This window comes from Mus pahari, chromosome 3, assembly GCF_900095145.1.
Source record: "Mus pahari chromosome 3, PAHARI_EIJ_v1.1, whole genome shotgun sequence".
Classification (NCBI taxonomy): Eukaryota; Metazoa; Chordata; class Mammalia; order Rodentia; family Muridae; genus Mus; species Mus pahari.
The window spans coordinates 76,026,282-76,042,351 of record NC_034592.1 but is presented as its reverse complement, the minus strand read 5'-3'; the positions used below and the strand labels follow the sequence as shown (position 1 = coordinate 76,042,351).

Here is a 16,070-nt window from a genome sequence, read left to right as displayed (position 1 = left end):
TCCTGGAACTCACTCTGTAGACTAGGCTGGCCTCGAACTCAGAAATCCGCCTGCCTCTGCCTCCCAAGTGCTGGGATTAAAGGCGTGCGCCACCACGGACGGCTGATCAAGGCAATCTTAAAGATACAGTCTGCCCTAGTCTCTAAAAGTAAAGAATTATCACTGAAGGGATTTGGCAGAGAAGAATTCCCTCAAGAATGGCTATTGAAAAGGCTTTAATTCCAGCAGTCAAGAGTCAGAGGCAGGAGGATCTCTGTGAGTTCAGGCTACCTGGTGTGCAGAGCAAGTTCTAGGACAGTGAAGGCTACACAGAGAAACCCTGCCTTGAAAAACTAAACAAAACAACAATAGCATAAAGAATGTCTGTGACCCAAGACTTAGGAGGCAAGGGTTTTATTGGTTTGTGTACATTGGTGTTTTGCCTGTATGCATATCAGTGTGAGGGTGTCATATCCTCTGCAACTGGAGTTACAGACAGTTACGAGCTGCCATGTGGTGCTGGGTCCTCTGGAAGAGCAGCCTCTGAACCAGCTAAGCCATCTCTCCATCCTGTGGTACTCAACACTAGGGAAGCTGAGGCAGGAGGACTTTATTGAAGGCCAGCCTGGGCATAGCAAGAGCCTATTAGAGAGTGGAGAGCTCCCTGCTGCATAAGCATGAGGAGTTGAGCTTGGATCCTGAACAGTCACGTAAAAAAGTGGATGTAAACCAAGCGTAGTAGTGAATGCCTGTAACCCCAGAATCCCGGGACTTAGGAGGCAAAGATAGACAGCTATCTCTTGAGTTCCAGACCACCCTCGTGTACATAGTGAGTTCCAGAGGCTATAGAATGAGTCTTTGTCTCAAAAAAAAGAGGAAGAAAGAAAGAAAAAAAGCTATGCTGTGGTTCACACCTTTAATGCTAGCATTCAGAGGCAGAGAGATTGATGTGAGTTTGAGACCACCCTGGTCTACAGAGTGAGTTCCAGGACAACAAAGACTACACAGAGAAACCCTGACTTAAAACAAGAAGCTGGGTGTATTTATAATCAAGTAGGTCCCTGGAGCTCATTGGTCAGCCAGCCTAGTCTAGTCGGTGAGCTCTAAGCTTAGTGGGAGGCCCTTTCTTAAAAAATAAGATGAGGGCCAAAGAAATGGCTCAGAGGATCACACACCTAAAAGACTTGAGTTTGAGTCCCCAGAACCCATGTAAAGTGATGCACAATAACTGTCTGTAACCCCAGTGCTTCTGCAGCAAGATGGGCAGTGGGGGCAGGAGAATCCCAGGAAGTTCATGGGCTGTCCAGCCTGTACATAGCAACAAACAACAGCACATATGTACACACACTGTATACACATGGATCATACACATTGAATAATGTAGAAATGACCAAGAAGACCTCTGATCTCCCTGGGTCACACAGTTACATGAATATACATTGTGCGCACACTGAGGAGGGATAATTTCAGTGGCCTGGCACGTTATTCGCACATTCAGAGCCCAGCCTCCAGTGCCGGGATTAGTCATGGGTCACCACTGCTGGGCTGCTTTTGTGTATTTTTAAAACATTTACTTATTTAGTGGGGGTGGCAGCACATGTGCGGGTCACAGGATGCCCTGATTCTTTACAGTGCTCACACATTTTCTCAGTGCTGTGCGGATCCTGTCCCTCTGAGCTACATCTGATTAGGGCTCCTCCCTTCCTCCATGTCATGCTTCCCCACTGCCTTCCATACCTGGTGCCTCTTCATCCCCTTACCTCATTTTCTTACCTTATTCAGCTAATTGTGCAGTAACAGGAAAAGCCGGGCTGTGTCTAGTTCTAGGCTTTTTTCCTTTTGCATAGCTGAACATTGAACCCAGGGTCTTGGGCATACTAATAAGGCAAATGCTGCACTTGTTCTATAACTAAGCTACATCTGCAACAGCCCTCTAGCTTTAGATCTTTTGGGGGGGGTAGGGATCTGTGACTCAGGGTCTACATAGCCCAGCCTCAGTCACAGAGATTCTTCTGCCTCAGACTTTCAAGTTCTTCCATTATAGTAATAATGGTGCATGAGGAGACCCCACAAACCCACAGGGACTCTGAGGCAGAAAAAGTTTCATACCCTTGGAGCTGGAGTTACAGGCAGTTGTTAGCTGCATGTGGACTGGGAACTCAAGAGTAACAAGTACTCTTAACTGCTGAGCCTCCAGCTCCTCCAGTCTTGGGCCTTTACAGCGATAATGCTAAGGCCACAGGTCTGAACTGTGTGACTGTCAGCTTAGGCAGGTTGGTTTGGTTGGTGGTTTGGTTGGTTTTCCAGACAGGGTTTCTCTGTGTGGTTCTGGCTGTTCTAGAACTTGCTCTGTAGACCAGGCTGTCCTGGAACTCGAGAGATCTGCCTGCCTCTGCCTCAAGAGTGCTGGGATTAAAGGTGCACCACCACCATCTGGCCGGTTTAGTCTTTCTTTGAGATGGGCCTCTGTGTAGCCATGGCTGCACTGGGACTGTGTGGACCAGTCTGGCCTTGATCACCTCCTGATTGCACTCACATACTTGGCCTAAATTTACTCTCTACAGCCACTGACTGTAATCCAATATCAGTTACCTTTTAAGGTGTGTGACTGGGTGAGGAGTAAGTCTGCTAACAAAAAGTTAAGAGCTCAAGGTGTGGTGTGGCAGGGGAGTCAACAAGGTTGGCAGCATGTGAAAAGTAAAGGCCACTGTGGAATCCTATACACCAGTTTATTGTGTGATCAAATGGATAGTATGTCTGGATGTAGAGTGACAGAGCCTGGGACGAGTACTAAACAGAAGCCAAGGGAAAGGGATGGGGCTAGAGGGATCACCTAGGCTAATGTGAAGTGGGCTCCTCGGCCATCAGCCTTAACTTTTGCTTCTGCAGCTACGCTACGATGATGAGGTGAAGCGGGTAGTGGCTGAACCAGTGGAGCTGGCACAAGAATTCCGCAAGTTTGATCTGAACAGCCCCTGGGAGGCTTTCCCTGCCTATCGTCAGCCTCCTGAGAGTCTCAAGCTGGAAGCTGGAGACAAGAAGCCTGAAGCCAAGTAACTGCAAAGGCATGTAGCTTCTAGAGGAAAGGCCTCACCTAAGGTTGTAAATAAACTCCACTGGACACTCTCGCCTTCCTCTGTGGTGGTTCCTTTGTCTTTTTAAGGTTTTTTTCAAGACAGGTCTTCTCTGTAGCCCTGGCTGTCCTGAAACTCCATCTGTAGACCAGGCTGGCCTCAGACTCAGAGATCCGCCTCTCTCTGCCTCCCGAGTGCTGGATTAGTCATGGGTCACCACTGCTGGGCTGCTTTTGTGTATTTTTAAAACATTTACTTATATCTTCTGGAATCCATAGCCACTATGCCTCAAGATCTCCATACCAAGATCCAGGTCAGAAAATTCTATCTCACAGCCTCCAGATTAGAGTCACAGGGATGTTTGTCTCGGTCTGCAGGGGGCTTTAGGAAGTGAAGTTGACCAGTGACATTAACTAGCCATCGTCACCATTCTTTCCTTTCTCAGTGCTGGAAATTGAACCCAGGGCCTTGTATATGCAAAGCACTGACTACTGAGCTAAGCCCCAGCCTATCCAGAGAGGAATGTGAATGTTTTCAACACGAAGAAACACCATTTGCCACGATCTGATTAATATGTTGTTTACATATATTAAAATATACTGTACCTTGTAAACATGTACAGTTATGTCAATTAAAAAGTCTTAATGTCGGCCATCATTGGGAAGAGAGGCCCCTTGGTCTTGTAAACTTTATATGACCCAGCACAGGGGAATGCCAGGGCCAAGAAGTGGGAGTGGGGGGGGTAGGGGAGCAGGGACGGGGGGATGCTATAGGGAACTTTCGGGATAGCATTTGAAATGTAAAAGAAAATAATAAGAAAAAAAGAAAAACATTTATTTAGTGGGGGTGGCAGCATATGTGGAGGTTGGAGGATGATATTCAGGAGTGCTTCTTTCCTACCATATGAGTTCTAGGAATCCAATTCAGGTCATCGGGCTTGGCAGCTGGTGCTCGTATCTACTGGGCCACTCCTGTCCCGTCACTCATGTGCTGATAATGGTACTGACTTAGGAGAGGGCAGGTGCAGGATGGTGGTGGCCGTGGTGGTCCCTGCCAAAGCAGTCTTTTTAATGGGACTGTATGCTGCAGTTAGAGACATTGTGATCTATGGGCCTGAATATGTTTCTAGAAGGCTCTGGATCTGTAATTTAGTTTTCATAGTCCTTGAGAATAGCTATGGCATGGTCTCTAGTGACAACTGGAGGGCTTGAAACTGAGGAAAGCCCTTACTTCAGCAGACTGACTGGAGGCAGCTGATAGATCCAGGGGCCTGAGTGGAGCCAGGGAAACCCAGTTTATTGTCCTCCCACCTAAACATCCATAGGGTTCTATAAGCCAAGTGTAAGAGCCACTTAAAGGGATCTTCCCTGTTTCTGGTCTAAATCTAAGATGTTGTTAGCAAGCTAACATTTATCAGAGCTGTGGAAAGAAAAAAACCACTCGAGCTACAGGTCCATGTCTGCCTTCTAGACAGTGCTCCCTTCCCCAGTGGCTCCATCTCTTTACTCTGAGGCGTGCGTCCCACGGGCGCTCCTGGTCTACCACTATGCAGCGGGAGAACTGGACGTGCAGCTGATGCTTTTGGCAGCAGAGGAGCCTTGAAGGCTGGGCTGGGTGTCAGGTTAGACTAAGTGGCTGACTGGCCTCTGTAGTGAGATGTTTTCAGTGTGAGAACAGTTAAGATAGCATTGCTGCCTGAGATGTATATCCCTTGGGAGGGTCAAGCTGGAGCTGTTTTCTTATTAAACATTGAGCAAGAGCAGACATGCTGTCACTGCCAAAACTGAAGAGTCCCCAACTCTTGGGGGTGAAAATAGCCCCTAAGAGGTGAATGAGGCTATAGCCAGCTACTCTCTCCTCAGCACTGAAGACTGACACAAAAGTAATGCAGAGTAGCCTGCAGAAAGTTGGAGCTATGGCAGGCAAATGAAGGCTCAGAGAGCTGGAAGGTGGGATGGGGGTGGGTGGGTGGGGAGAGCTAGTCAGAGAACATGGCTGGGACACTGTAGTTTCTGCTTGGTCTGTGGTAGCCATTGGTCTCCTTCCTTGGGTGACTTCTGGCCAGGATGATGAAGGTCCAGTGACTTCATGGTGGGTGGCTAGAAGCCAAGAAAAGGCTGACTGGTGACTGAAGGCAGGTACAGATGGCTCTTTGAGCCTCACGTGGCAGAGGAGGACCTGTGTGGGTCTGGTGGGTGCCAAACTGCAATGTGATGGTGTGGGAAGCCTGTGGAGATTAGTGCCGGTGCTTGCTGTTGCCCTGGAACTCTACCAGGGCAGTGTGCAAGTTATAGGAGTCACATTAGGTATTTGCCAAGAGGGGACTTGGTACGCAGTGGGCTAAGGGCCATGCCTGAAGGGTGACTATCAACATGCATATATGTGCATTTGGAACAGGGGAGGTGGTATCCATGCACTTTTCTGCTAACGGTGTCTGCTGGACAGCAGAAGGGCATTTCTGGGAGGCTAGGTGCTTGGTGTGGAGGACAGCAGGGATCTGGTTCCTCTTGCTGCCCCAGGGCAGTCCATCGACAGCACCATTGAAGGAGGTGGCCTGCAGACGCCAAGGACCTGGAAATGATGCTGCAGGTCATTTTTCCTAGCATGAACCATGGGATTGGAGGGTTCAGGCATCCCAAGTTTAGGGTTTGGAAGGGGGCTAAGAAGGGTGGACCTGGGTGGGGAATAGACAACCTGTGTCCCACTACCAGCTTATAGCCTTCCCAACTCCATGCCCACTCTCCTCCCATACCTGGTCCCTAAGGACAACCCACCCCTAGAATAGCTCCCCTTGCAGCTGCTCTAGGCTGGGCTGGAACTGGACCACACGTGTAGGCTGTTGGCTCAGGCTCCTCCTGCAGTACCACATGCCCAGGGATTTGTAGTGTGCTCAGCAATGGCTATGGCAACTCCACGATCTTCAGAAAGGGCCTCCCCTTAGTCCTACGGCTTTTAAGCATCTGTTCCTTACAGGCCTTGCCCTGTGTCTACTGACCACAAGGCTAGTGAGGCTGAGGAAAGGGGTCTTTGGGCCCAGGTCTTTGCCCTCCTGGCACAGGAACACTCTGAGGCCTGTGCAAGGATCTCTGACCCCAGGGCCAGCACCCTTCTCTGGGATCCTGGGCCTCCATCCTTGACCTAACCCCTGACCCTTCCCTTTCACTTGATGGTTTTTTTTTCTCTTCTCCCTTGCCCCATCCTGGGCAAGTGCTCTTTCTAGCCCCTGGTCCTTCTTCAGATCGCTGGCCAACCCTGACTCCTGACCCCCCATGTTTATTCCTATCTGATCTTGTTTCCTATGCCTAGCTAAGGCCTGGGGCTAGGCAGTAAGCACAGTGCAGTGGTTACATGCATGTATGTCCTGATCAGTGCGGTGGTTACATGCATGTATGTCCAGAGATCAGGCATGGAGTCTGTTTAATACATGCTGAAAGAAAAGCTGCCCCAGAGTAAATTTGTGTCAGGTCCTCTAACTCCTGTCTTGGCAGTACTATAAAATACAGGAACCCTGTATGCTTGCCACTCAGTCTTAATATTCTCATAAGACTGCTAAGTCCCCTTGTAGACTGGGGATATAGATTGGATTTCAATGGGCTCTATTTACAAGAGGAGTAAAGGGAAAAGGTGGAGAAACATTACCTGTTTGTGGAGAGGAGAGAAAAAACAAGCCTCACACATACATCTCAGAGTTAAGAATAAAGTTGGGAGAAGACCCTCCCAGAGAGCCTGGCTCAGACAGTATAGGGTATGCGTTGCCCTGACCCTGTGTCGCTCTGTTTTGGCCTCCCACAGTCCATCTCGTTTTTGTGTCTAGGACCTACTTACTCTAACTCCTGTTGTGAGCAGATCTCCTCATTCTGGGCGGGCAGGAGGCAGGATAACCAGGTATCAGCCCTTCATCTCAGTCCTATGCCCTACTGAAAGAAGGAACATGCTGTTGTGTTCCTAGTGGGTTACAGTAGTAGTAAGATGATGTTCCCTCTCACAGAGAGGCACAATCTGGACCCAAAGAAGAATGTCACTGGTCACTGAAGAAAAGTCAGGGATGCAGTGGACAGACATGAAGAAGAACCCTACTTGAATTTAGAAGACTATGTTTCAAATTCCTACCTTCTCACTCTCGCAAGGCCTGACCCTCATCTAGGTCCTACAGGTTGTCCTAGTCAGTGCAGGGCGGTCCTGTCCAGTCCCGGGGAGGGGAGGAGTTAAAGGCATCACAGTCATGACACAGGGCAGGACCATAAGACTGACAGGCAGCCCCACTTTATTGGCAGAGTCCAGGCGTGCTGGGCAGGCAGTCATGCTCGGACCGGTGGGGCGTTCGGGCCGCGGTCCCGGCTCGGCATGCATGCCCCACGGCTCTCCCGGGCTCCTCCAAGCAGAGGCTCAGAGCTCTGGGGGCTTGAGGGCCGGCGGGCCGGCGGCGGCGAGCTCGGGGTAGACCAGGAAGCCGGAGAAAGTGATGTACTTGCCGTGGTTGCTGTAGGCGCCGTAGCCATCGTGATCGTGGCTAAGCAGCCAGACGGCGTCGCCGCGCCGCAGCGGCAGCATCACGCTCTGACTCTGCATCTCACGGCGCCTCGAAGCGCCGTCGTCGTAAATCATGGCCTGCACCTCGTCGCGGTTCTTCATCAGCTTCACCGACAGCGTCTTGCGCGGCAGCTTGCCCAGCGTGAAGGAGAAGAAATAGGCTCCCGGCAGGCGGCAGCGGAACACGCCGGCCGCCGCGTCGAAGTCGCCACCTATGTTTACCAGCTCGGTGTCGAAGGCCAGCGGCCGGTGGCGGGGGCCGGGGCCCGCGTCCGAGCCCACCAGGCTGCGCGTGCGCGCCGCGGAGAAGGCCGAGCGCGGCTCCGGGGGCGCGGGGCCGCGCGCAGGCGCGTCGGCGTCGGCGTCCGCGTACACCAGGTAGCCACTGAAGGTGGCGCCCGGCGCGCCGAGCGCGTACTGCGGGGCGCCGTGCAGCCGCAGCCACACTGTGTCGCCGTAGTCGAGCTGCAGCATGGCGCTTTGGCTGGCCGCGCGCCGCGCGCCTGGCCGCCGCTGCTCGTCGAAAGCCAGCGCCTGCACCTCGTCGCGGTTGCGCACCAGCATCACCGACAGGCTCTTGTGCGGGGCCTTGCCGGCCGTGAAGGAGAAGAAGTAGGCGCCGGGCACGCGACAGCGGAACCGCCCGGTGGCTGCGTCGAAGTCACCCCCGATGTTCACGTACACCTTGTCGAAGGTCACCGCCATCTCCGACGTGCCCTCCAGCGGGGTGGTGCGAGCCGCCGAGAAGGCTGACCGCAGCTCGGAGGAGCCAGGGCCAGCGGGGCCCAGTGCCCAGCAGGCCGCCGGGCCTAGACAGCCCAGCAGGAGCAGCAGCATGGCACCTAGGAGGGGAGAGAAGAGCCGGGCAGGGGAGAGGGTTGGACAGTGGCTGCCTTACCTGTAATTTCTCTTCCTAGCCTTGCTCTGGACCCATGACTTTCTGCTTGAGCCTTGACTCTCTGCTTTCCTTCCCGCTTAGACTGGCTCATTTCAAGTGCCTCATTGTCACCAGGAGGGCTTATCACAGCACCCAGATTCGCCCTCCACCCTCAAAATTGTTCTGAGTCTGGGATGGACTGGAGAATTTGGATTCTTAGTGGTCTGATTAACTGGTTCAGAGGTGTGTGTGTGTGTGTGTGTGTGTGTGTGTGTGTGTGTGTGTTTTAAGAACCACTGGATTAGACCAGTAATTCTCCAAACTTGTGTCTTTAAGTATGAGAGAATCTTTTTGCAAATAAGATCTGGTGCATGTGCCACAGACATATTGAAATGTCTTGGTTAGGGCTGGAGAGGTGGCTCAGTGGGTAAGAGCACTGACTGCTCTTCCAAAGGTTCTGAGTTCAAATCCCAACAACCACATGGTGGCTCACAACCATCCATAATGAGATCTGATACCCTCTTCTGGGGCTGTTTGAAGACAGCTACAGTGTACTTACATATAATAAATAAATCTTTAAAAAAAGAAAGAGAGAGGCCGGGCGTGGTGGCGCACGCCTTTAATCCCAGCACTCGGGAGGCAGAGGCAGGCGGATTTATGAGTTCGAGGCCAGCCTGGTCTACAGAGTGGGTTCCAGGACAGCCAGGGCTATACAGAGAAACCCTGTTTCGAAAAACCAAAGAGAGAGAGAGAGAGAGAGAGAGAGAGAGAGAGANAGAGAGAGAGAGAGAGAGAGAGAGAGAAAGAGAGAAAGAGAGGAAGGAAGGAAGGAAGGAAGGAAGGAAGGAAGGAAGGAAGGAAGGAAGCCCTGTCCTCCTGTCCTCTCTCCTCATCCTTCATCCCTCTTCCCTCTCTGGATGTTGAGGAGGTCTCAGTATCTAATAGCCAGCACTCCCTCTGCACTTTCCTGGGGCTTTTCTCTGCCCTTCACAACAGACACTGGCTCTTGTGTCCGATTCCACCTTGTCAGTGTTTTAAGTCTTATCTGGGGATGAACGGAGAGAGCTGCTCTCTAACCAATTTCCTGACCTCTGCTCCACTCAAGGGTCCCACGGGATCTCTGGACTCCCCTGGGGTCCTTCCTGAACCACAGAGGTCCAGCCAAGCTTTAAGTTAGTGCCATCCCTATGAAACAGAATGAGGTAAGGAGGGGCTGGAGAGATGGCTCGGCAATTAAGAGTTTAGCTGCTATCCAGAGGACCCAAGTTTGATTTCCCAGCACCATAGGGAAGTAAGCAGCCATCTATAACTCTAGATCAGATGCCCTCTTCTGGCCTCCAATGGCAGCAGGCACACACGTGGTACACAGATATACATACAAGCAGAACACCCATATACATAAATTTATTTTAATTATTCAGGGAGATATGGATAATTCCCTTTGTCTCTGTGCTTGGAGGCTGGCTGGCTCCCGTGGGAAGGAGAGAGTCATGGCTGCTGAGGCTTGGGAGGACAAAATAAAACTCTGGTACTGCTTTGGCAGGATGGTGAGGTCATCAGCTTCATTTGGGAGTGGCAGACACTTAGACCTGGATACGGGTCCTCAGAATGAACTGCAGGCACTCTGACACTGAGTCATGCCCCAGTCACCTTAGGCAATTTTTTTTTTTAAAAAAAACTCTTGAGTAAGGCTTCATCCATGTAAATGGCACGATGGAGGGCCACACAAACTGATGCTAAGCATACACCACCCAGATAGCAGTTGTGAACATGGTCTGTACTGGGACAGACCTAGAGGCTACTGTTCTTTATCCCTGGGAAAGGTGATGTGGTCAGGTTCTTGACATGAAGAGGTAAGAGCCTCAGTAGATGGGGAGCTTGGGCAAGCATCCAGTCCCTGGAATCACTAATGCTGGGATTCTATCATGCTTTAACGTGGGCTTCAAGGTGGAGGATGGCAGGAAGGAAGCTAGAGACAGACAACTCGGGGCGAGAGCTTTTCTAGGAAGTACCCTGAAAGTTGTGTAGCCTTGTGTCTCTTGCAGAGTCCGGGGGAGGGGAAGGGGCTGCTGAGAGCGGCCAGGTCCAGCTGTGCAGCTGTGGCGCACTCCTGGATGTTGACCTGCAGTCCACTGCCCAGCTGTTAGAGTAAATTGCACTGCCCTATAATTCTCACAAGAAAGACCTCAAGTCCAGCTGAACACTGACTCCTTCCATACTTCCTGACTCTCACAGAGCTGTCCTATGGGTTACTTGGTGAGGGTAGGCAGCAGAGAAAGGGTTCATCCATAGTGGTGAGAACTACACCTGAGAGGTGGCCAGTCCATTCTGTTTCTTCATACAAAGCTCTTTTGGACATAGAGATAAGCCTCTCCCATTTTATGGATGAGAAACCTGGTGCCTAAACGAGGGGTACACGGTACACGTTTTGGCTCAAGGTCATCCACTGAACTCTTAGCCTTAAACAGAGGATTTGTTCTTTTTTTTTTTTCCATTTCAAATCAGTGTGCTTCTCTACCAGCTCTCCCTCTTACACAAAGGTCAATGTGTTTCTCGCCTCAGTGACCCCTTTTGCAAAACCAGAAGAGACAAGGGAGCGAAGGAGGAAGCAAACAAAGGCAAGCAGAGCCTCTGTCATCTGTCCCCTGAGAGGTGGGAGCTCTCCCTCTGCCCGCCTGGCAGCTTTCCTGGCAGGTCTGTGCTCCAAGCTCCTGCCCACCTTATCCTTTGTCACCTCCCCGCCAAGTCAGATGCACGCATCAGTGTCAAAGGTTCTTGTGTGTCCAATATCCTTCCTACTTTCCATACTCCACTGCACATGTACCTGAACCCTGGATCCTTTCCTCTAACAATCCCTTTCCCCAGCAGGTCAGAGGAGGATGGTAAGGCGCCAGGTGGGTCTCAGAGCTCCAGGAAAGGAAATGGCTGCACAAAGCTCTGTCCAGGTGAAGCTCAAAAATAATCCTCTTCAAAGAGAAAAACTGGGACAGAGCTGGATAGACCCAGAGCCATGGAACCAATGGAGAAGAAGGTGCAGCGATGTCAGACTAAGGGCATCTCCAAGCCCCTAGCGCCTTGTTCTCATACCCCAGTTAACACTGCTTTCAAGCCGTGCCAGAACCTCCCTGTATCTTCCTTGAAAGTCCGCATCCTTCCAAGAATGTGAGCCCCACTTTTACAGAAGCAGCCAATAAATCCCTTCTCGTGGGGGAAAATGCCCCAATAAGGGGATAAGGGGTCCCCGCAAGCCCCTTTTCCATGAGCCCTGCCCTCCACCCCTCCTTTTGAAGTAAAAGCCCCTGAGCCTCTTTCATGAAAAAGCGCCCAGGTCCTCCTTTCCAGGAAAAGGGACCGGGTCCCTCGTGCCTCCCGCCGCCCCCGCTCGCATAGAAGAGAAGCCTGCGCCCCCGCCTCCTCCGGGCTGCCCTCACCTGGCTGGCGACGGGCGGGTCGGCTTCGGTCCCAGCCGGCTATCCTGCTCGGTGAGGACGCCGGGCTGCACACTAGTCGCCCGCGCTGCGGCTTGACCGGGCCTCCAGGGGTGACGGGAGGGGGGCTTAGCCGGCGACGAGTGGGGACCCCGGCAAGGGAGGCGTGAGCGAGTGGGAAGGACAGCAGAAGCTGAAGCGCGGAGAAGCTCAAGGGCGGGGAGCAGGGGAGGCGGAGGGGAGAGCGGAGGACGAGGGAGGGGCGCCGAGCAGCCGGGCCTGGGGCACCGCACCGAGCCTGCGCTGAGCATGGGACCCTTCCTCATTCCTGGATCCTGAGAGTTATCCTTCGGGTGTCGCGCGCAGGCGTCATTGATCCAAGTTAGCAGGTGGGGAAACCAAGGCTGCTAGAGAGGCCACCCTAGGGTGGCCCAAGGCATCCTACAGACCAGCTTTCTGGCTTGTGTAGGGAGAGAGAACTCGGGCAAGGCACGGACTGGGCTGCAAGCAAGGACAGCAGGAGGTGAGGTTTTGTATGGGACAGATGTCCAGGCTGAGTGGCCTTGGGGGAAGATCTGAGGGAAGAGAAGGATAAATGGGTCAATGTCCTTAGTAAAGTAAGAGGTGAAAATGCCCCACTTTTCCTTCCTCACTTCTGCAAATGCCCCTCCCCCTGCACCTCGTGCGTGCGCTAGCACGGCTGGAGGGAGGACAAAGCTGCAGACATCAGCACATCAGCTTGAGACCCTCTGAGAAGAACAAAGAAGGAGCAGTGTCCTTGGGACATACTGAATTTTTTTTTTTTTTTTTTCCGGAAAAGGTTGAGAAGGGCGATGGAAGGTCCCCGTGTGGGGCATGGACTTTCTGGGGAGCTATGCCCACAGTTGCAGGAGTCCAACAACACCTCAGGGGCTGAGATCAGCATCTCCCCCACCCCCACCCCCACCCACCTCACAGGCCCACAGAAGCCCTGGCCCTCAGGAGCTTTCCTTCTGGAATTCTCCACATACCTGGCCCCAGTTACTGGAGTATAAATCATTACCCATGGAGAAGTGATGAGCTTGGGAAGTTCCTCCAGGCTATTGGGTACAAGGAGGCACAGGGCAAAGTGCCTGCCTAGCCCTTGTCAGATCACAAATGTCTCCTTCTCCTTGAAAGTTGGGGAGGGGGCATTCCAATGGGGAGGGCATTGAGGGTAGGATGAGTCCCACGGGGAAAGGCCAGGAGCCATCCTGTGACACCTGTGGCCCTCCTTAGGCACTGGACTTCTTAGGGCAGGAGGGTGTGGGAGGGAGGGAGGCAGGACATTTGAATCCCAACTCAGGCTGGAAGACATTTGATGCTTAATATGGAAGAACTCTCAACAAAGAAATCAGGTGGGCTGGAGATAGGTAGATAACATGGCCGCAGGGTCTTGGGAAGGGAGAGGCCAGGGAAGGCATGATGGGGTGCTGGTGGGTGTGGGGGCCGTCAGGAGTGGGAGAGCCACAGAGATACCAGATAGGAAGTTAGGAATTGTTAGGGCTCAGAGAAAAGGGCCCAGGCCAGGCTGTAGTCTTTGCTTGCTCCTACCTGTTTCAAACTGCAAGGGCTGGCAGTGCTGTACCCTCTCACCCAGAAGCCTCCCGAGCCTGGAGGTTACCTTCACACAGCTTTTGACCCTAACTCCTGTTTACATCTGTCTCCTGGAGCATTCTTGGCTGTGCAGTTAAGTAAGGCCAGAGTAATGGAGAGCTAGAACCCTCCAGCAACCCTCAACTAATGAGGGGTAGGGGCTGGGAATGAGTACTGCAGCTTCCTGGTTCCTCTGGAGGACCTTCCTATACCCAGTTCCAAGATGTGTTCTAGGAGAATTAAGAAACCCTTTTAGGGGCTGGAGAGATAGTTCAGCAATCAGGAGAACTGGCTGCCCTTTCAAAGGACCCGAGTTCAATTCCCAGCACCCACATGGCAGGTCACATGGAACTGACACCCTCACACATACTACAAGCAGGTAGAACACCAATGTACATAAAATAAAACAACAATTAAAAGAAAGAAACACCTTTAGTGACAATTTAGTAACATCTGCATGCTTTGGTTCCTTTCTTTCCTTTCAGGACCCACCTGTTTCCTGGGATTACCTTTCAAATAACTATCCAAACCCAAATTCTCTCTCTCTCTCTCTCTCTCTCTCTCTCTCTCTCTCTCTCTCTCTCTCCCTCCCTCCCTCCCTCCCCCCCCCCCCCCCGTGTGTGTGTGTGTGTGTGTGTGTGTGTGTGTGAGGGTACCCACAGAGGTCAGAAGAGGGTAGCCGATTCTCTGGAGCTGAAATTACAATCACAGGAGCTGCCTCAAGTGGGTGCTGGGAACTGAACACTGCATGTGTGTTGCTTTTTTTTTTTTTTTTATCTTAAGTACACTGTGGCTGACTTCAGACACACCAGAAGAGGGCATCAGATCCCATTACAGATGGTTGTGAGCCACCATGTGGTTGCTGGGATTTGAACTCAGGACCTTTGGAAGAGCAGTTGGTGCTCTTACCCGCTGAGCCATCTCGCCGGCCCCTGCATGTGTTTTTAACCTCAGGATCACCTCTCCAGCCTCAGAGCCCACATTCTTGGCACGGGTCAGCCTGCAGGAGAGCCAAGACTGGGTCCTTGGCTTCTGTCTGGGACTGGGCTAGGTGCTTTTCAGAGCTATTACCTCATTTACTTTTCTGATCACCCTCAAAAGTAGATAGCACTAAACTAATTGGACAAATGAGGGATAAAGAATTTAATGCAGCCAGGCGCGGTAGCGCACGCCTTTAATCCCAGCACTTGGGAGGCAGAGGCAGTTGGATCTCTGAGAGTTTGAACCCAGCCTTTTCTACAAAGGGAGTTCCAGGACAGCCATGACTGTTTTATAGAGAAACCCCATTGAGAGAGAGAGAGAGAGAGAGAGAGAGAGAGAGAGAGAGAGAGAGAGAGAGAGAGGACCCTTTAACCCTTTAGAGGGACAGTAGGGTGTGGATAAGAATTGCTCAATGCAGAATCAGGACAGAGTCACAAAGTGCTGTGGGACCTCAAAGAGGAAACATTTTCAGCTAAGGTGGGGGACTGGAGGTGTCATGCAGGATGCTATGTCTACATGATGATAAGGGTAACAAGGGCTCTGACAGCTAGGGGAGGGAGCTGCACATGCCAAATGCAAAGGGACAAAAGAAGAGAGAGAGAGAGAGAAGGGACAGAGAGAAGGAAGGAAAGAATGGCTGCCTCTACATAAGATTGGACTATGCAAGAAAAGGGGGAAGAAATGGGGAGATCAGGAGAGAGACTCCATGGTTGCCAGAGGACACAGTATACAAGCTCACAATTTAATTAGCTCTTTGGCTTGCCAAAGGATTACAGGAGAATTAGCGAAGTTCACAGTCTGGGGACCTTGCTGGGAGTTGAGGGGTAAGTTAATGAGAAAGAAGACAACATGCCCCAGGGAGAAATGAAAGAGGAGGGGATGTCAGTCAAGCAGAGACACCAGCAGGAGAAACAGATGTCAGGATGCAGAGCCTCCATCTCTCCCTAGCCTGCAAACCTCCAGGGGAGCAAACAGGTAGGGCTCCCGAGTCAGGCTCCTGTCCTGCAGCCCACATAGGTGCCTGTCCTTTTGGGTACCTGGTAAGTTACTTGAAGCAGGAAAACCTGGGAGTGGCTACGAAGCTCAAGTCCCCAAGTTTACCTTGACCCTTTTCCTAGAAGGGCCCAAAGGCTCTAACACCAGCTAGATGGTGTAATTAAAGCCCTGGACCTCATCTTCATGTAAGCGGGAAGGTGACCTGCTTTTAAGTGGATGTGGCAAACTTTATTTTCCAAAGACTGTTCAGTCTGTTCTCCTCCCTGCTTGCTCCTATGGCATTGCCATGCCCAATAAAAAGGGGTTAAAGTCAGTAAGAAAAGGGAGGGCTGCACCTGCCTAATCTTTCTCTTTTGAAACTGCCCCACTTGGAGCCCAACCACCCATCCTAAGAAAGCCAATGACTTTCTTTGGAAGGTCCCTGTTAGTTTACAGACAATTCTGTTAGGTTCCTCCCAACAGTGACCTAGCAATAGTACTGCCACAAGATACAGCCTAACAGCATATGAGAGGATAAGAGGACTACTTGCTACTCCAGTATCCTGTTGCACTCCATCCCCATCTCTCCTCCCCCTCCCCCTCCCCTCCCCC

At 51.8% G+C, this 16,070-nt stretch overlaps 3 protein-coding genes across 3 annotated transcripts in view; 2 read left to right on the top strand and 1 right to left on the bottom strand.

Annotated features, from left to right (window-relative positions):
- The window catches only part of Ndufs3 (NADH:ubiquinone oxidoreductase core subunit S3), an 8,657-nt gene extending 5,544 nt beyond the window's left edge, over positions 1–3,113 (top strand). Inside the window, exon 7 of the mRNA XM_021193730.2 lies at positions 2,869–3,113. Within this exon, the coding sequence (XP_021049389.1) occupies positions 2,869–3,036 (168 nt within the window). The 3' untranslated portion in view covers positions 3,037–3,113. The remainder of the gene's footprint in view (positions 1–2,868) is intronic.
- A 968-nt stretch (positions 3,114–4,081) lies between these two features.
- Fam180b (family with sequence similarity 180 member B) lies at positions 4,082–6,359 on the top strand. The gene is given in 6 exon segments (XM_021192752.1): positions 4,082–4,196; positions 5,573–5,623; positions 5,626–5,677; positions 5,902–6,032; positions 6,035–6,109; positions 6,112–6,359. Coding segments are annotated over 6 exon segments (672 nt in total).
- Positions 6,360–7,278: 919 nt separating this feature from the next.
- C1qtnf4 (C1q and TNF related 4) lies at positions 7,279–12,510 on the bottom strand. Its single transcript, XM_021193845.2, has 2 exons — positions 11,892–12,510; positions 7,279–8,425 (listed from the first exon to the last, which is right to left on the bottom strand). The coding sequence occupies exon 2, from the start codon at positions 8,418–8,420 to the stop codon at positions 7,440–7,442; it is 981 nt and encodes a 326-aa protein (XP_021049504.1). The 5' UTR covers positions 8,421–8,425; positions 11,892–12,510; the 3' UTR covers positions 7,279–7,439.
- Positions 12,511–16,070: the final 3,560 nt, after the last annotated feature.